This window comes from Littorina saxatilis, linkage group LG9, assembly GCF_037325665.1.
Source record: "Littorina saxatilis isolate snail1 linkage group LG9, US_GU_Lsax_2.0, whole genome shotgun sequence".
Taxonomy (NCBI): Eukaryota; Metazoa; Mollusca; class Gastropoda; order Littorinimorpha; family Littorinidae; genus Littorina; species Littorina saxatilis.
Genome location: NC_090253.1, coordinates 46173927 through 46191641, shown reverse-complemented (window position 1 = coordinate 46191641; position 17715 = coordinate 46173927). Strand labels below are relative to the sequence as shown.

General features: G+C 38.4%; 2 protein-coding genes across 2 annotated transcripts in view; both read right to left on the bottom strand.

The window, feature by feature from the left end:
* Positions 1-3054, bottom strand: part of LOC138976241 (uncharacterized) — a 29941-nt gene extending 26887 nt beyond the window's left edge. The window contains exon 1 of the mRNA XM_070349071.1: positions 1102-3054. Coding sequence (XP_070205172.1) covers positions 1102-1419 — 318 coding nt within the window. The 5' untranslated portion in view covers positions 1420-3054. The remainder of the gene's footprint in view (positions 1-1101) is intronic.
* The window catches only part of LOC138976244 (uncharacterized), a 197598-nt gene that overhangs the window by 155875 nt on the left and 24008 nt on the right, over positions 1-17715 (bottom strand). Inside the window, exon 2 of the mRNA XM_070349076.1 lies at positions 14234-14512. Within this exon, the coding sequence (XP_070205177.1) occupies positions 14234-14512 (279 nt within the window). The remainder of the gene's footprint in view (positions 1-14233; positions 14513-17715) is intronic.

Genomic DNA, 17715 nt, shown 5'->3' with positions numbered 1-17715 from the left:
TTTGTGAGGATTTTGGTCAGGCAGTATGTAAGAAATGTTTGGTCCTTTGTACTGGAAACTTGCATTCTCCCAGTAAGGTCATATATAGTACTACGTTGCAAGCCCCTGGAGCAATTTTTTGATTGGTGCTTTTGTGAACAAGAAACACTTAACAAGTGGCTCTATCCCATCTCCCCCCTTTCCCCTATCCCATCTCCCCCCCTTTCCCTCGTCGCCATATAACCTTCGTGGTTGAAAACGACGTTAAACACCAAATAAAGAAAGAAAGAAATTCAAAATGGGGCCAGGGTTACGTGTTGTAAACTTGTGCACAAATTTAACCATCGATTTTTATTCTTTTTTGATATCCTTCATTTTTATTTTTTTTATTTTTCATTTATTTTTTTTCTACAAATTTTTTTTTTTTTTTTTTTTTTTTGGCAGTGTGTACAATAATTAAATTTTTTAATTTTTTTTTTATATAGTGTACAAATTTTTTAATTTTTTTTTTTTTTTTTTTTTTTTTTTTTTTTTTTTTTTTGCAGTGTGTACAATGATTAAAAAAAAAAAAAAAAAAACTAATATCGTGTTAAACTGCGAAAAAAAGTGTGTGTGAACAGGGATTGTTACTGGTGTTAAATCCGGACATACACAAAACACAAAAAGTAACTAAAAGTGTGTTTTATCTTGACATTTTGCTAAATTGTAAAAATAAGGTAAAATTAAATTATTTATATGTATTTAACCTTATTTCAAGCCTCCATAGTTATTTTTGGGTGATTTTGAAGACATGTTTTATTTGGACGTCGAAGTAAAATTTAATGTCGAAGAAAAGCCCAAAATTTCACGCGGGAGTCGAGGTATCCCACCATAAACACATACACACACACACACACACATACGCACACACACATACACACACACACATACACACACACACATACACACACACACCTTCACACACACACATACACACACATATACACACACATATATACACACATACACACACACACACACACACACACACACTCACACACACACATACACACACACACACACACACACAGTTGCTCGTAGTCGGGACAATGGTAATTTGGAACAAAACTAATCTTTATATACCCTCAGGGTCTTGACACCAGGGTCTCCTCGCATAGACACGATGTAGCTACCAGTCGTGGGGATGGTCCATGTACTCTGTGCAGAGTTGTAGAGAGAACCGAAGTCGGTGGCCTTTTTATTGTTGAAGCTGAGCCAGAGACTGTAGAGTATACAGAGACGCTCCATGCGGTGCTGAAAAGTGAGACCGGATGCCCAGTGGCGCCACCACGCGGAAACATGGAAAAACCTACTTTCTCTTTTCACAGCAGTAGTGATATCGTGCTGCACAAGCATGGCCGCGCCAACGCGAAAACGCAGTGGGGCATGGTGTTCGGCCATCAATTGCTCAAACCCGTCGCGATATAACCCTTCGTGGTTGAAAACGACGTTAAACACCAAATAAAGAAAGAATCAATTGCTCAAACGCACATGCCAAAGGCTTCGGGATGTTCAAATTTCCCGAGGAAGAGAGCAGGTGAGGATTGTTTCTTCAATTCAGTTTTCTCTCGTTAAATGTTGGAAAATCAGTAAAAGTTGTTGCGTCGAACTGCGTGTAGATCTATTCTACCGGAACAGTGAAAACACACACTGTATACACACTACAGCCTCAAACCAGTCCAGAGGGTAGACAGAGAGAGAGAGAGAGAGAGAGAGAGAGAGAGAGAGAGAGAGAGAGAGAGAGAGAGAGAGAGAGAGAGAGAGAGAGAGAGAGAGATTGGATTGGATTGGATTGTTTACTCATTTAGGCCGTAGCCCCTTATGACGGGGGTGAACATTTATACAATGACATGACATTTACACACACATCAAATGAAATAAATCATACACGAACTACTAAGACATTACATTTCAAATAAAATATACCGTAGGCTTACATGAACTAAGACATAACAACACTACGTAGCCGAAATGCTTTGTACACATAAGCTGACAACTTTCGAACAATACCTTCATTCACAGATGCCAAAAGCATAGAAAACTTGTGCAAACTTGGGTTTCTATAAAACTTAGCAGGAATAAACTGGCATCGCAAATCACGAAGTGCGGGGCAACAAAGCACAAAATAAAACTCATCTTCCTTACTTTCCCTGCACAATGGGCATAACAACATATCCGCATCGTATCTCTTATATCGATTAACGTGCACAAATAGTTCTGTTATTCCACCTCGGAATCTTGCCATAATAAGAGAGAGAGAGAGAGAGAGAGAGAGAGAGAGAGAGAGAGAGAGAGAGAGAGAGAGAGAGAGAGAGAGAGAGAGAGAGAGCTTTCTGAACAAGAAAGAAGCAACTGAAAAGAAATAAGAAAATCATCGATCGATCAAGATTCTTTAAAGTCAGCTTGGTCACAAGAATCTGGTTTAAGTTGCTGTATTTTACAGTTTTCCTTACATGATAACTTCTTAGCTCCGTGTTATTGACAACCTATTTCAGTTTCGATGTGCTGGGACGGCACCAAATTGACTAAATGCCTTAGTTACCGATTTAACCGGGAACTATTTCGTTAAACGATTAATTCCTGAATATTTTCTCAGGCTTAACGAACCATGTATTCAGTATGTATTTGTATTTGATTAAAACACACAAAAATAACGACGGTTAGTTCGTGAAAAGAGACTGACTTGAATCATGTTTGCATAACTACAGCGATGCAGCGAATATTGCCTATGAAAATTAATTTGATTTAATTTTAATCTATACCATTTTTTGCGGTGTTTTTATGGTCATTTAAAAAGGATGTTCACAAACAAACATATTTTTTCATCCAGTTACTGTTTGCAGCACTGTCAGCCGGACAGAACAGACAGTATGTTAATATAAACGTGATATAAACACAGCCGACAGCAGCCGCTATACGCGAGCTACCTTGTGCGGCAGGGTGTGGCTCTTTTCCCGCGCTGCGCTGGCCGGTCTCAGTTTCGCACCGCAGCGCAAAGAAGGATGACGCGTCTCTGTATACTCTATAGTCTCTGGCTGAGCTTAGCACCCCTGGGCTGTACGCCAACGTGGTCCGTCCAGGCGGTAAAGGCAATGTGATTGATGTACTTTTGCTGGTTGCCTTGTAGGTGTACGAAGGAGAAGGAGGTGCCGCCTTCCAGGTTCCCCCCGGACTTGGTTACTTCGAGCTGTGAAGTGCATGATTATCACAGGAATGGGTGAGTGAGCTCAAAAAATAATGAATGAATGCTGTTGGCCTACGTATGCTCAATTGTTGAAGGTTAAGCTGCTCGCTTACAAGCACAGTCATTTTCGTAAACACAGTTCGGCTCACTAACTCAGATCTGGTCAAGTGGTAACATGAGGTAAAACCACCCCCCTTCCCCCCCCCCCCCCGCACAATTCAACCCCCCTTGAGTCACATGCCCACATCAGGTGGCCTTTGCGATATTCATTTATTAAAAAGCAACAAAAACCAGAACGGGTAGTCTCAGTGTGCACAGACATCAACGAGGTTGTTCGTTTTTGGGTATGTGACCAAGTGGAGGGATGATATCATTCCATATAAAAACCTGGCCAGATTAGGGCGGGAAGATCAGTAGCGACGACACTGGCATAGAAACTAGTTGTTGCTATCGGCATAGGTGCGATCCCCACGGTCGGCGAGGGATTTGATTCAAGATTCCACTTCATGCAGACTCTCGATTTAGAAACAATTTCATCTTATTCCTTGTCGGTTCCTGATTCAAAAAAACATATAGATATGTAATGTTTGGATTAAAAACAAGCTGAGGTAGTTAACAAGAATAGAGATACAGAAAAGCGTGCTATCCTGCTCAGCGCAACCAGTACGGCGCTGTACTTGCTTGTCAGTTTCACTGCCTTTCCCTCGAGCCGGGGACTGACGATGCTATACGGTCTTGGTGAACAAATGCAGTGCGTTCAGTTTCATTCTGTGAGTTCGACAGCTTGACTAAATGTAGCAATTTCGCCTAACGCGACTTGTTGATTTATCCCAAAGGTTTTGAGTCGTGTATTAAAAATCGAATATGGTGCGTGAGTGCCCTTGTACAGCTTTCCAACAATCCCATATTCTATTTTTAGTACGGGATATCCCCAAGGAAAGGTCAAAGGGAATGTGTATCACCCCGTGTCGACTGATAGTAATGATAGTAGAGTACTTCTAGTTCTAGTATGATTTATTACCAATTCAGTGCCCCATTTGGCTTTTTGACCAATCAGGACGGATTCTAGATGAAACTCTAAATGAAATGTTATAACGTTCAGGCAGGGACCCATTTTGCTTATGAAGCTAAAAATTAACAAGAAAAAGTAAATATTTAAATCAACGATATCAGCGTGATTTATTCTGAAGAATAACACTTCACATGCTGTCAGATAATACTGTCTTTATCTAAACAATACCGAAAAGCGAGTTTTGTCGGTGGGTGCTTTACGGAACAGCAAGGCACCGCCCATCCTCTGAGTGTGCAATGCCGACCCGCTCACTTTAAATCTAAATTATCAAAGTTCGGAAAAATCAAGTGAAATTGCGTCACTCGCTTTAGGTTAAATGTATCGTTACGTCATTTCCCATCCGTCTGGAGTCGGTTCTAAATTTGTCGCTCAGTGTTCAACAAGAAAAAGGGAAGCAAGCGAAACGCATGTTCAACATGGTTTATCTTGTGAGATTGTTGTGTGTCAAACGCATTTGACCTGTGAATATTCATCACGTCAGTTGTGTTAATCTGATTGGCTGACCTCGGTCACGAGAATTCTTTGACTGACAGGCATAATCAGGTAGGAGCGCTCAAGTTCCCATTGCGGCTGTTCTGCCTTATTCGTGGGGTCGCTTCGAAATTTCTTTTGGTCGAATTAAAGGCAGAGTAAGCCTCCCGTAAACCATCACAGATACGGTCAGGCTTTTACACACAGTACAAACACCCTTTCATTTAAACACTCACCAATTGAGAACATCCTAGGTGCCCTCCGTAAAGAGCGAACAATTTTCAAAGAATTTATTTTTGCGTGGTTTATCTTACCCCAGAGCCATCGTGAACCCGTGTGATCCAGTTTTCCCCCTTTTCACAATGCAGTCGTCATAGTTAGTCATTTGAATGCGACTCGACGTGAGCTTATCTACAATAGCACGTTTTTTATGCACGAAACAACGGCTGTGGTTCACAAGAACTCTAGCGATGGCTTTTGACTGTTGAGAGGAACGGCGATTTGCACTGATAAACCGGTGTAACAGGCCATTTTCACACATAGTCAGTTTTGACCGGGAGGTCATTCTGGGCTAGCTGATTTTGACCGGGAGGTCATTCTGGGCTAGCCAATTTTGACCCCCCCCCCCCCAGTCAGTTTTGACCCCCCCTTCAAACGTTAAAAATAAGTACGTTAGGACCATTTGAAACGAAATATATGTATGTGTCCACAAAATCTGTTGGAAAAATGATCTAAAAAAAATAAAAATAAAAATAAAATTCTAAAAATTTTTTTTAAAAAGTTTTGACGCTTCCTATGAAACTTCAAAAAAAAGTACACTAGGACCTTTTAAAACGAAATGTACGCATAAATGAATGCATCTATGCATCTCCAAAAGTTTGGGGAGGGGGGGTCATTCTGGGCTAGCCAGAATGACCTCCCGGTCAAAATCAGCTAGCCCAGAATGACTCCCCGGTCAAAACTGACTAGGCCAGTCAGTTTTGACCCCCCCCTTCAAACTTCAAGAATAAGTACTTCAAGACTTTTTAAACCGAAATGAATGTAAATGTGGACAATATTTGTTAAAGAATTGATATTACAACAAACAAAACAAAAACCCTTAACTCTAAAAAAAAAATAAAAAATAAAAAGTTTCGACGCTTCCCTTCAAACTTCAAGAATAAGTACACTAGGACCTCTTAAAATAAAACATACGCATGTATGTATGCATCTATGCATCTCCCCAGGTTTTGGGGGGAGGGCCGGGGGGGGGGTCAAAATCAGCAAGCCCAGAATGACCCCCGGTCAAAACTGACTAGGCCAGTTAGTTTTGACCTCCCCTTCAACCTTTAAGAATAAGTACTTTAGTACCTTTTAAAACGAAATATATGTATATGAGCACAGTATTTGTTGGAAAAAAGATTTTTTTTAAAATCAACAACAAAAATCGAACAAAACGTACTTTTGAAAAAAAAAAAAAAATTACGACGCTTTCTTTGAAACTTCAAAAATAAGTACACTTGGACCTTTTAAAACGAAACGTACACATATAGGTATGCATCTATGCATCCCCACAAGGTTTTTTGGGGGGGCAGTCATTCTGGGCTAGCCCAGAATGACCTCCCGGTCAAAATCAGCTAGCCCAGAATGACCCCCCGGTCAAAACTGACTGGGCCAGTCAGTTTTGACTTCCCCTTTAACCTTTAAGAATAAGTACTTTAGGACCTTTTAAAACGAAATTTATGTATGTGTGCACAAAATCTGTTGGAAAAATGATCTAAAAAATAAAAAAATAAAAATAAAATTCTAAAAAAAATTTTTAAAAAAGTTTTGACGCTTCCTATGAAACTTAAAAAAAAAGTACACTAGGACCTTTTAAAACGAAATATACGCATAAATGAATGCATCTATGCATCTCCACAAGTTTGGGGGGGGGGGTCATTCTGGGCTAGCACAGAATGACCTCCCGGTCAAAATCAGCTAGCCCAGAATGACCCCCCGGGCAAAACTGACTAGGCCAGTCAGTTTTGACCTCCCCTTCAAACTTCAAGAATAAGTACTTTTGGACCTTTTGAAATGAAATATATGTATATGTGCACAGTATTTCTTGGAAAAATGATTTTTTTTAAATCGAAAAAAACAAATCGAAAAATACTTACTTTAAAAAAATTAAAAAAATAGAAAAGTGTCGACGCTTCCCTTTAAACTTCAAGAATATGTACACTAGGACCTTTTAAAACGAAATGTACAAATAAATAAATGCATCTATGCATCTCCACAAGTTTAGGGGGGGGGGGTCATTCTGGGCTAGCACAGAATGACCTCCCGGTCAAAATCAGCTAGCCCAGAATGACCCCCCGGGCAAAACTGACTAGGCCAGTCAGTTTTGACCTCCCCTTCAAACTTCAAGAATAAGTACTTTTGGACCTTTTAAAATGAAATATATGTATATGTGCACAGTATTTGTTGGAAAAATGATTTTTTTCAAATCGAAAAATACTTACTTTAAAAAAATTTAAAAAATAGAAAAGTGTCGACGCTTCCCTTTAAACTTCAAGAATATGTACACTAGGACCTTTTAAAACGAAATGTACAAATAAATGAATGCATCTATGCATCTCCACAAGTTTAGGGGGGGGGTCATTCTGGGCTAGCCCAGGATGACCTCACGGTCAAAATCAGCTAGCCCAGAATGACCCCCCGGTCAAAACTGACTACGCCAGTCAGTTTTGACCCCCCCCTTTAAACTTTAGGAATAAGTACATTAGGACCATTTAAAACGAAATATATGTATGTGTGCACAAAATCTGTTGGAAAATTGATCTAAAAAAAAAAATAAAAAAAAATAAAAAATAAAAAAAATTTGACGCTTCCTTTGAAACTTCAAAAATAAGTACACTAGGACCTTTTAAAACGAAATGTACGCATAAATGAATGCATCTATGCATCTCCACAAGTTTTGGGGGGGGGGGGGTTCATTCTGGGCTAGCCCAGAATGACCTCCCGGTCAAAATCAGCTAGCCCAGAATGACCCCCCGGTCAAAACTGACTACGTCAGTCAGTTTTGACCCCCCCTTTAAACTTCAAGAATTAGTACTTTAAGACTTTTAAAACCGAAATGAATGTAAATGTGGACAATATTTATTAGAAAAATGATATTACAACAAACAAAACAAAAACCCTTAACTCTAGAAAGAAAAAAAAATTCGACGCTTCCTTTCAAACTTCAAAAATAAGTACACTAGGACCTTTTAAAACGAAATGTACGCATAAATGGATGCATCTATGCATCTCCACAAGTTTGGGGGGGGGGGGTCATTCTGGGCTAGCCCAGAATGACCTCCCGGTCAAAATCAGCTAGCCCAGAATGACCCCCCGGTCAAAACTGACTACGCCAGTCAGTTTTGACCCCCCCTTCAAACTTTAAGAATAAGTACTTTAGGACCATTTAAAACGAAATATATGTATGTGTGCACAAAATCTGTTGGAAAATTGATCTAAAAAAATAAAAAATTAAAAAAATAAAAACAAAAAATTTTGACGCTTCCTTTGAAACTTCAAAAATAAGTACACTAGGACCTTTTAAAACGAAATGTACGCATAAATGAATGCATCTATGCATCTCCACAAGTTTGGGGGGGGGGGGTCATTCTGGGCTAGCCCATAATGACCCCCCGGTCAAAACTGACTACGTCAGACAGTTTTGACCGGGGAAGCAGAACAAGACCGAATATACATTTGCGGACAAGACCGAATATACATATGCGCCTAAGGTCGAATGAAAGTGTTTATACATTTGCGGATAAGACCGAATATACATTTTGCCTAAGACCGAATGTACATTTGCGGACAAGACCGAATATACATTGCAGCGGTGGGTAGAAAATATACGTTGCCGCCTAAGACCGAATGTACATTTGCGGACAAGACCGAATATACATTGCAGCGGTGGGTAGAAAATATACGTTGCAGCCTAAGACCGAATATACATTTGCGGACAAGACCGAATTTGTCGCTTAAGGTCGAAAATACATTTCTGGCACGAATTTCAATAGCGGCAAATATGTTGCAATTGATCGAATACACGTGAAAGGGCAAAATCCCAAAGCACGAACAACAACGGATACAATAACATACATAGCGACTAAAGTGTGTGAATGACACGTGAATCATGAACAACGAACAACAATAGCGGCAAATATGTGTCAATACCACGAGAATGCACAACAATCAAGCACGTGAATAACACGTGAATTCCAAAACACGAACATCAATAAAACAACAAACAGTTACGTGAATAACACGTGAATTCCAAAACACGAACATCAATAAAACAACAAATAGGTACTAGTGTGTTAAATTACATTAGGCACGAACAACAAACAGGTACAAATAAAAATGTACACGAGAATCATGAACAACAAAAGCAATCAAAGGGATCCTATATATATCCCATCACGTCAAGTTTGATGACAGCAGATTTGAAAACAGTGATTTGAAAACAGCGATTTCCAGCACAGCATCCAGGATCTATTTTAACCATGCGCGTTTATTAGCAATACGAAAACGTGCGCTTATCGGATAAACTGTGATCTTAGTTTCTATCGGCCTTAGGCAAAATGTATATTTTCGACCTTGTGCGCAAGTGTATATTCGGTCTTAGGCGACAATGTATATTCGGTCTTAGGCAAAATGTATATTTTCGACCTTACGCGCAAGTGTATATTCGGTGTTGGGCGACAATGTACATTCGGTCTTAGGCAAAATGTATATTTTCGACCTTAGGCGCAAGTGTATATTCGGTGTTAGGCGACGATGTATATTCGGTCTTCTGCACAATGTATATTTTCGACCTTAGGCGACAATGTATATTTTCGGCCTTAGGCACGTATGTATATTCGGTCTTATTCATGTTACCCTTTTGACCCCCCCTTTAAACTTCAAGAATTAGTACTTTAAGACTTTTAAAACCGAAATGAATGTAAATGTGGACAATATTTATTAGAAAAATTATATTACATCAAACAAAACAAAAACCCTTAACTCTAGAAAAAAAAATTCGACGCTTCCTTTCAAACTTCAAAAATAAGAACACTAGGACCTTTTAAAACGAAATGTACGCATAAATGGATGCATCTATGCATCTCCACAAGTTGGGGGGGGGGTCATTCTGGGCTAGCCCAGAATGACCTCTACGTCAAAATTAGCTAGCCCAGAATGACCCCCCGGTCAAAACTGACTAGGCCAGTCAGTTTTGACCCCCCTCCCCCCACCTTCAAACTTCAAGAATTAGTTAGTACTTTAAGACTTTTTAAACCGAAATGAATGTAAATGTGGACAATATTTGTTAGAAAAATGATATTACAACAAACAAAACAAAAACTCTAAAAAAAAATAAAAAAAATAGATTTTCGACGCTTCCTTTGAAACTTAAAAAATAAGTACACTAGGACCTTTTAAAACGACATGTACGCATAAATGAATGCATCTATGCATCTCCACAAGTTTTTTTTTTGGGGGGGTCATTCTGGGCTAGCCCAGAATGACCTCCCTGTCAAAATCAGCTAGCCCAGAATGACCCCCCCCCATACTTGTGTAGATGCATAGATGCATTTATTTATTTGTACATTTCGTTTTAAAAGGTCTTAGTGTACTTATTTTTAAAGTTTCAAAGGAGGTGTCAAAAACTTCTTTAATTTTTTTAAATTTTTTTAAATTTGTTTTTATTTGTTTAGATCATTTTTGCGACAAATATCGTTTTAAAAGGTCCTAACGTACTTATTCTTGAAGTTTGAAGCCTAGTCAGTTTTGACCGGGGGGTCATTTTGGGCTAGCTGATTTTGACGGGAGGTCATTCTAGGCTAGCCCAGAATGACTGCCCCCCCCCAAAAACTTATGGGGATGCTTAGATGCATACATATATGCGTACATTTCGTTTTAAAAGGACCTAGTGTACCTATTCTTAAAGTTTGAAGGGTAGCGTCAAAAAACTTTTTTTTGAGTAAGTTTTTTTTCCGAATTAAAAAAAATATATTTTTCCAACAAACAGTGTGCAGATATACATATACTTTGTTTTAAAAGGCCCTAAAGTACATATTCTTGAAGTTTGAAGGGGAGGTAAAAACTGACTGACCTAGTCAGTTTTGAAGGGGGGTCATTCTGGGCTAGCTGATGTTGACCCCCCCCTAACCTGGGGAGATGCATAGATGCATACATACATGCGTATGTTTTGTTTTGAGAGGTCCTAGTGTACTTATTCTTGAAGTTCGAAGGGAAGTTTGGAAACTTTTTTTTTCTTTTTTTTTTCTTGTAATATCCTTTTTCTAACAAATATTGTCCATATTTACATTTATTTCGGTTTAGAAAGTTAAAGTACTTATTCTTGAAGTTTAAAGGGGGGGTCAAAACTGACTGGCCTAGTCAGTTTTGACCGGGGGGTCATTCTGGGCTAGCTGATTTTGACGGGAGCCCAGAATGACCCCCCCCCCCCCCCTCAAACCTTAGATATATGTAGTTATATACATATTTGCATACATATTGTTTCTAAAGGTCTTAATGTACTCATTCTTGAAGTTTGCAGGGGGGGGGGTCAAAATTGACTAGGGGGGGTCAAAACTGACTAGCCCAGAATGACCTCCCGGTCAAACTGGGCTGCTTCAAAATAGACTGCTACACCGGGCTGTCGTCTGCTACGACCCTTGCGTGACCCTGCTTCCGGGCTTTTCTTTTTTTAAACTTTCACAACTTCGAATTGTTCTGATCTTGTCTTGATGAAAAACGAATTCTTTTATGATTAAAGAATGTTTGTGTAACAAGCTGTCAATTTATTATTTAGATTTTAAAAGTTAGGTCTTGCACAAAAACGAGGCGCCATTGTTGTAGAGGAGCAAGTCCACGAAAATAAATTCTTGGAAAATGTCTCACGCTCGACAGAAAGCAGCCAGGATGTTCCCGTTCGGTGAGCGTTCAAATGGAAGTATGCTTGTACTGTATTTAGACGCTCGGGGACCTCTGTGATGGTTTACGGGAGGCTTACTGTGCCTTTAAACGGTTATAAAACCGTTATTTCTAATATGCTGACTGTTAGCAAATGATAACAGACATGGTTCACAAACGATATCAGCATTCGCCTAAACGGCTCATGCTTGATTTCTTTTTTCTCGACATGTCTGTTATCATTTGCTAACAGACAGCATATTAGAAATAACTCATAATAATAACACTAATAATGACAGCTTATATAGCGCGAACCAAAGTAAAATATGTTCTCCGCGCAATACATTTCAGCTATGAATAAAGCCATACTATTTAAACACCAAATACAACACATTCTAACAAAATAACGTAACAATAAACTTACAGCAACACATTATCCAGTTATTCTCTTTCCAGCCTCCTCTTTCCTGGCGATAGGCTCATTTCACGACGCACTGACTTCCCTTGGCCACCTTATTCCCCTGATCGCAACCCATACGACTACTTTCTGTGGGAGTGCCCAGGACAGAATATACGGCAACAATTCCTAGACCCTGACAGCCCTGTAGGACGACATTCGAAGGGAAATCAGGCGCATAAAAGCTGACAGCTGACATGATTGGACGAGTCATGGACAATTTCAACGTTCGTGTTGCAGCAGTTCTTGTACGAAGAGGACCTTGGGTAGAGCAGATTACCAACTACTAAGGACAAACCAATTTCAACCAAATTTGCAAGACATCATTTGCCATGATTCTGCTATCGTTTTGCGGAGACATTTTCTAAATCTCTCTTCGCAGTCAAAAATGAGATCAACAAAAAAATAGGGCACTTTTAGTGGACCACCCTGTATACAGAAAATGTGAAAGAAACAATTGAAAGTCAGAAGAGACTTTCTTCTGAGATTTGTTAAAATCTCTTAGCAGAGCAAAATAGAGAGGAATTGACAGCCCTATTGGGGAAATCAGACCCTCCTCGGATATATATATATTATCGCATTTTTACTGATCACATGACAAAAACAGCTTTTGTCATTGGTCAACTAGGAACTGTATACCAATTGACATCGCACAGGAAGTTCCTAGTGAATTTGACATCGCGCAGGAAGTAGCTTTCCAATTCTAATTTTGAAGAATAAAATCTCACCTGAAGGAAACAAATGTCTCCCTTTTTTTTAAATCACAAATTCATAAAAGAAAAGTAATTGAATCAGAAAGATTAAGCTGTGCAATGAATAAAATTAAACTTTTCCCACCCAGCTTTAACAGAGAAGTAGTAGAAAAGAATGTTACAATCTTACCGACTGAGGTAGTTGGAACAGCCATAAAGTAAACAAAGCTGACCTTGAAAGTACCAGTAGTGACAGTACTTAGAAAACTGTGAGATCTCTTGCAGTGTTTCAGCGCACATCACTCACAACAAGGCAGGAAATGAGCAGCCGATTTAAACAGTTCGCACCTGCATGAACCATTGTCCACCTTTCTTAGTCGTAGCCATACAACATCAACCGAACAACTTTCAGCATTTTTCACAGTCACAGCGCCGTCGGAGGACGCCATTTTGGATGCGTTGTAAGCGAGACTGAGCTTCGACAACATTATTATGAAGTCAGCCGATACCGACAAATACCTGGAAGCTTTCTTGGGCACAGAAAATGAGCCAGAGGATTTCGCTGATACTGCCAGGCGCACTTCAGTTCCTGCCATTGTTCAGAATTGCCAAATCGAACAGTCAAAAAGAGTACGACTGAGGAAGTAACTGGGACATTCTTCGCTGTTCCTTCGAACTGGCAACTCCACTGAACTTGTTAGCCTTTGTTGGTGATCTGTTTCGACCGTATAGTTTTGTTCTTTTTTAATTATAAATGCCTTATTTTGTCTGAGAAAAAGAACCAGTTACTGAAAAATAAAAGTAAGAGCAGCAAAGTTACGAAAGCAGGAAAAGACAACCCAACATTTCCAACATTAAACTTTACAAGGCAGTAGCCTCCCTTGCGTTTGTCTGACTTCTTAGGTAGGTTTATGATTTCTACTGTTCCGAAATCGAATGCGATAAAATCGTTATCGTTAGATTTGACTGTGATATCAACATTTATCAGTCTGAATGTCTCGAAAGGCTGAATCATATCAGATCTCGGCTTACGCCTCGATCTGATATGATTTCAGCTTTCTCGACATTCAGACTGATAAATGTTGATATCACAGTCAAATCTAACGATAACTAATAATATATATATACCAAATACTAGATCTGAGGCGGGGAGCTGAATTGTTTCCTTTAGCTTTAAGATAGCAATACGTGAATGAATGAATGAATGAATGAAAAACAAGGAATGGGATCGGGAGGAAAGGATTCCTATCTGAAAACATTTAGTCACTAAAAAATATGTAAGTGAATAAATAACGAAATACATATGCGACCCTCAAAGATGCTCCCGAACCCCCCCCTCCCCCCTCCCCCTCCCCCCTCCCCCCTCCCCCCCCCCCCCCCCGTCCTAACCCTTCTTTCCAACCAGCACTCCCGTTCAAACTTACTTTTCTTCCAGCTTGCAAGTAGAATGCTCCAGATGCGGAGAGGGCTTTGCCACCGTCACAGAAGACGTTGAAGAGTCCGGTTCCAACGTTCAGACTGACAGCACCGTTGCCACAGTCGGGTCTTGCAGCCACCCAGTAAATCCCACAGGTGGTGATTTTCATATAATCTGCATTGTCATCATTGCGACTCCAGACCCCGGTGTCCAGGAAACGGTAGTCGAACTTTACGACGTTGGGCGGGCCAGAGGATTGCCCGCTGGAGCGTAGCGTTAAGTAGTTCTGTAACAACACGTGGGGGAAGCGGACACTTTAAGTCGTTAATTGATCAAGTTTAACAAAGAAAATTTACTCTATTTTTTGAAACTTTTAAAATCCTAAAATACAAGCTCAGTGTCCTAAATGAACTCGCTTCGTGAACAGTCCAGTAAGTATTTATGTCCCTTGAAAATCAATGCAAGGTCAACGGAAGGAATCGACTTTTTTTTTTTTGACCTCAGTTGCATGCAGGATGCTTCAACCCATATTTTTTGCCCGAGTTTTGTAAATTTTTTATTTGTTATTTTTTGTTATTTTTTTTTAAGGCGGGGAGCATCCTTCTTCCTTGGTCTTTTTCTGTATAACATAATCAACTTTATATTATACAAAACATAAACTTCTGTCTAATGTTTAACTCTAATTCCAATAAGATACGTAAGTCTAACTTCTTCCCATACTTAAATTTTCCTATGGTCATTTTTGTTATTAAAATACAATAATTTATAAAGTAAATTTGATCGTTTTTTAAATTTTCATTCCAAAAACCAAATAATATATCTGTTTCATTCAAAGTTATATTATAATAAATGTGCTTAAAAATAAAGTCTTTACATAGTTTCCAAACGTTCCTCACCTCTTGACAATGAAAAAAGAAGTGCTCAAGTGTATCCAGTTAATTACAAACTTCACAATTATTAGTTTGACATAAACCCATCTTGTTTAGTAAAATATTCGTTGGGTAAATTCTGTGTAAAATTTTCCAATGAAGCAGACGCAGTCGTTCTTCTTTTGTACAATTAACAGCTAACAGCCAGTGTCTTGATTCCAGAACAACATTATGCTTTCTTTGCCAAAAAGAACAGGCGCTCGGAGTTTGTACCTCGAAATTAACAAGTTCAAGTTCAAGTTCAAGTTTATTGGTCCATAACCCATGGGGGCATTTTGAACAATAAATACAATCAATACAATCATGATATATGCTAATATAATAAAAAATAAATAAAATAAAAAAATAAAAAATATTAAAAAAATTATGAAAAACTGTTACAAATTCTATTAGTAAAGTCCAAAATATTCTTTAGCAATTTCTTTTTCTTAGTAGCAAACAACTTTTTAAATTTAAGTGCATTAGGTTTTTTCCAATAGTAAGGTGGTAACAACTCAGCTCTTTCTTCTTTGAAAAAATCACAGACAAATAAATAATGGAATTCATCACCTATGTCATGCGATACACATTTGGTGCAAGTTCTTTCTGACCTCGGGATGTTAAGATAACGTTCTTTCTGTACAGGTAAATTGTTGTTTAATGTTCTAAACTTCATCATTGAAACACATTGCTGATATGGCAGGGTTGTGACGTAGTCTTCACATGCAAAAATATCTTTGAACATTCGATAATTCCAAAACATATTTTTTGTTCCAATTTCTGTAAACCATTTATGGATATACTGGTCATATAGACTTCTTTTTACTTTTTTTTTAAACCATGTACTTGAGTATTGAATATTTTCTTGAGACGTCCAAAGGCCAGAGAGACCAATTTCATTTAAGGTTTTTTCAATGAAACATAAGTACTTGGATTCAATCATCTTGTTGATATACAATCTATAAGTAAAGCAATACACAATACTTGAAAATTTATTTTTATGAATAGGACTAATCAGTTTATACCAATAGCAAAGCATTCTACATTTCATATTAACATCTAGTGGATATCTTCCAAGTTCACCAAATATCATAGCATTTGGAGTTGATTTTTTTAGTTTGAAAACAATTTTATAAAAACGCAATTGAAGTTTAGTAGCAAGTTCACAGGAACCAAAACCCCATACTTCACATCCATACAATAAAATTGGAGCAATCATTTTATCAAACAGGTCAACTTGTATGTCCACAGGCAGTGACAATTGTCTACAAGTGCGCAAAAGAACAAACATTGCCCTTGAGGCACGATCATATAGATTCTTCTGTGCGACTGAAAATGTATTATTATAATTAATCTTCAGGCCCAAGTACATTACATCAAACACTACTTCGATTAAATTGCCATTGTACGTAAACAGTGGTTTATTTCTAATTTTACCTCTGGAAAAAACTATAACTTTCGTTTTGTTTACATTAATATTTAGACGCCATTTTAAACAGTATTCGTGCATTTTGTTTAAACATTCTTGCAGGTTTTTTTCCGACTCTGAGCAGATCACAGTATCATCCGCATACAGTAACAAGTCGCGTAAGGCGAAAATACAATATTTAGTCAAGTAGCTGCCATTTTTCAGCAAGACCGTATACTCGTAGCATCGTCAGTCCACCGCTCATGGCAAAGGCAGTGAAATTGACAAGAAGAGCGGGGTAGTAGTTGCGCTAAGAAGGATAGCACGCTTTTCTCTACCTCTCTTTGTTTTAACTTTCTGAGCGTGTTTTTAATCCAAACATATCATATCTATATGTTTTTGGAATCAGGAACCGACAAGGAATAAGATGAAAGTGTTTTTAAATTGATTTGGACAATTTAATTTTGATAATAATTTTTATATATTTAATTTTCAGAGCTTGTTTTTAATCCGAATATAACATATTTATATGTTTTTGGAATCAGAAAATGATGGAGAATAAGATGAACGTAAATTTGGATCGTTTTAAATTTGGATCGTTTTTTTTTTACAATTTTCCGATTTTTAATGACCAAAGTCATTAAGTAATTTTTAAGCCACCAAGCTGAAATGCAATACCGAACCCCCGGCTTCGTCGAAGATGACTTGACCAAAATTTGAACCAATTTGGTTGAAAAATGAGGGCGTGACAGTGCCGCCTCAACTTTCACGAAAAGCCGGATATGACGTCATCAAAGACATTTATAAAAAAAAAATGAAAAAAACGTTCTGGGATTTCATACCCAGGAACTCTCATGTCAAATTTCATAAAGATCGGTCCAGTAGTTTAGTCTGAATCGCTCTACACACACACACACACACACACACACACACGCACAGACAGACACACATACACCACGACCCTCGTTTCGATTCCCCCCTCGATGTTAAAATATTTAGTCAAAACTTGACTAAATATAATAAAAACATTTGAAACAAAGCATTTACATCCGTATCATCCATTCCAGCCACAATAGCCTCTCTTGACATAGATTGTAAACCATTACTGTTTTCCAACAGAAAAGGCTTTAGATCATTTAAAAATAGAGCAAAAAACAACGGTGACAAGTTTTC